General features: G+C 38.5%; 1 protein-coding gene across 1 annotated transcript; it reads left to right on the top strand.

Annotated features, from left to right (window-relative positions):
- The first annotated feature begins 638 nt into the window (after nt 1-638).
- On the top strand, nt 639-2,506 carry LOC139632981 (antimicrobial peptide NK-lysin-like). The gene is made up of 5 exons (XM_071498292.1): nt 639-1,025; nt 1,129-1,205; nt 1,556-1,633; nt 1,716-1,870; nt 2,201-2,506. Exons 1-5 carry the CDS (start codon nt 977-979, stop codon nt 2,274-2,276), a joined length of 435 nt encoding a protein of 144 aa, XP_071354393.1. The 5' UTR covers nt 639-976; the 3' UTR covers nt 2,277-2,506.

The following is a 2,506-nucleotide window of genomic DNA, read 5'->3' as shown; positions in this document are numbered from 1 at the left end:
TCTACTTCTTCTAATGCCACGATCGACGTATTGGGCACCCCTGGTCTAGTGCGTCTGAGATGTTCTGCACCTCTACTGGACAGTGATAAGGCCAATATGCTGAGGTGACCTGCCTCCGTCATGTTTGTTGTTGTTGTTGTGAGCCATATCCGATTTGGACACTTGCTAAAAACAGTGTGGACAGTCAGCCCTAAAAATCGGATTTGAGTAGGAATCTGATTTAAATCAGATTCGCCTGCAGTCTGAACGCGGCCTAACACTGTGTCAGCCACTGCCAGTTACAAGCTAACAAACAACATAAACTAACATAATTATGCTTACCGTTCTGATACGTCTTCTTGTCACCTATTTTTGGTGCACAACAAACTCCTCAAAAACTCCTGAGTCTGGGTCTGACTGAGGCTCAAACATGTGGCTGAGTCTGTCTGATGTTTCCTCCACTACTCATCATGATACAAACTGTTGCAAGGGCAAGGCACAAGGTCTGATCTTCATTTCTCAGTGAGGAAGTAAGCACAGATGTGCTTACAGCGCCAGTTTTTGATTTTTTCACCCTTGTTAATGTGGGAAAACCATGTTAAACAAAGTATTAATTATAGCAGAGCATTTTTACATAGTTTAAAACATGTCTGGAGAGGAAAGTAAAAGGATATATTTATTTTATTTTTTGCAGAGCTGTGAGTGATATAAAGATTGTGAAGCAAACCACAACACACCACCACCACCCCTCATATCAGTAGATGACTGGAAAAGATGACAAACAGGATCAAAATAAGTTGGGGGTGGTGATGGAGGTTTTCTGTGAAGCTGGTTTCCACATGACCATCTGAGAAAGTCAGTGCCGCGATCAGCAACAAGGTTGTGGTTTCAGTTTCAGTTGCTCTGTAGCTCCCCCACCTCAGTGATGAATAAAAGGAGAGGCTTAACAGCAGACATACTCACACACAGAGACTAGAGATCACTGCTCCCTGTTGCAATGGAAACGTCTTCAATCCTCCTTGTGTGCATCCTGGTGTCATGTTCAGGTGTCTTGCTGTGTTCTTTTTGCCATGTTTTCATGAGTAGAACAGTGTCTTTGTTACTTAAAGTGTACTTAAACATTTTTTTGTACCTTCCCAACCTGGACAGTTCATGGGAGAAGCTTTGAGATTAACATTGATGATCAGGATCAGAAGGAGGTGGAAATATCTGTGGAAGCCAGACAGGTAATATGCTTTACAGAATTTAGGTTGCACTGTGTTCATCTTAAAATGTCAGATGACAAAATGTTCAACAAATCATATATATCTGAAATGTGACAAGCATGCCACTCCTATGACTCCATAGAACAAGGAGCTCAAACTAGAAACTGTAATATTGTTAGGGGCCAGAGTATGGGCTCAAATTAGGGTCAATAAGATTTTGATCTTGTAAAGTGATGCTCACAAATGATTCCACCATTTGTAATAAGAATAACAACAATACTACTACTAATAATAATAATAATACTTAACATTAATATTTTTCCCACCACATAAAGCTGATAATTAAGATCATGAGTCACTTTTATTTGTAGTTTGTAGGTATATGCTGGGCATGTGAATGGGCTGTAAAGAATGTGAAGAAAGACATTGGACCAAACGCCACCTCAGAGGTAAAGTAAAGTGTCTTAGAGCCTGGACAATTTCATCTACAGCATCTTGGAAGAAGCAATAATCCAAATTTCGCTCTTACAGAACTTGAAATCAAAGTTGCTTAAGGTCTGCGATGGAATTCACATGTTAAAATCAAGGTGCAAAAGATTTGTTAAAGACCACCTAAGTGAATTGATTGAGGAGCTCAAAACCACCAATGATGTGAGGACGATCTGTGTGAACACCAAAGCCTGCAGGTGAGTTACCAGCCAGCCTTACAGATTAAACCACCCAATAAGCAATCTAAATAAGATCAACCTAGAGCAACATGAAATACAACTACAATATTACTACATCAATAATAATAATGAAAATATTCCAATGGCATATTAGTATAACACTGATGGGGGACATTCTACTTTTACTTTTTATACTTTCGGTGCTGTTTGTCAGTAATACAATTGTCCTCTCACTGAAGTACACTTTTTTAATGCACGTGTTTTACTTGTAATGGAGTATTTTTACTGCTACTTATGAATGATTTTGTTACTTCAACCACTAATGTGTTTCTGATTTGCTCTCTTTAGCCCAAAGGAGCTGTCTCATCTGATCTTATATCTAAGAGGTGAAGAGTCACCGACTGAAATTAATGATTGCCCCTGATATTATATGCATGAATAAAATCAAACCACTGCATTTAATGCATAAGAAAAAACATGAACTGTGGGCGCTTTGTGGTAGTGAGCAACCACACACTCAGTGATTATAAGTACATGATCAAATCTATATCAACTTTTTTTAGTTATGACATTTACTCATGTTGCAGTTTGTCTTGTGCCCTGATTTAGTTTTCAATGCAGTTTATTTCAATAAATGTTTGCATTTGAATTTTA

The sequence above is a fragment of the Trachinotus anak genome, unplaced genomic scaffold (genome assembly GCF_046630095.1).
Source record: "Trachinotus anak isolate AG129_WGS33_773 ecotype Australia unplaced genomic scaffold, CSIRO_AGI_Tana_v1 ptg000015l, whole genome shotgun sequence".
NCBI lineage: Eukaryota > Metazoa > Chordata > Actinopteri > Carangiformes > Carangidae > Trachinotus > Trachinotus anak.
This window is presented reverse-complemented; position numbering and strand designations above follow the sequence as displayed.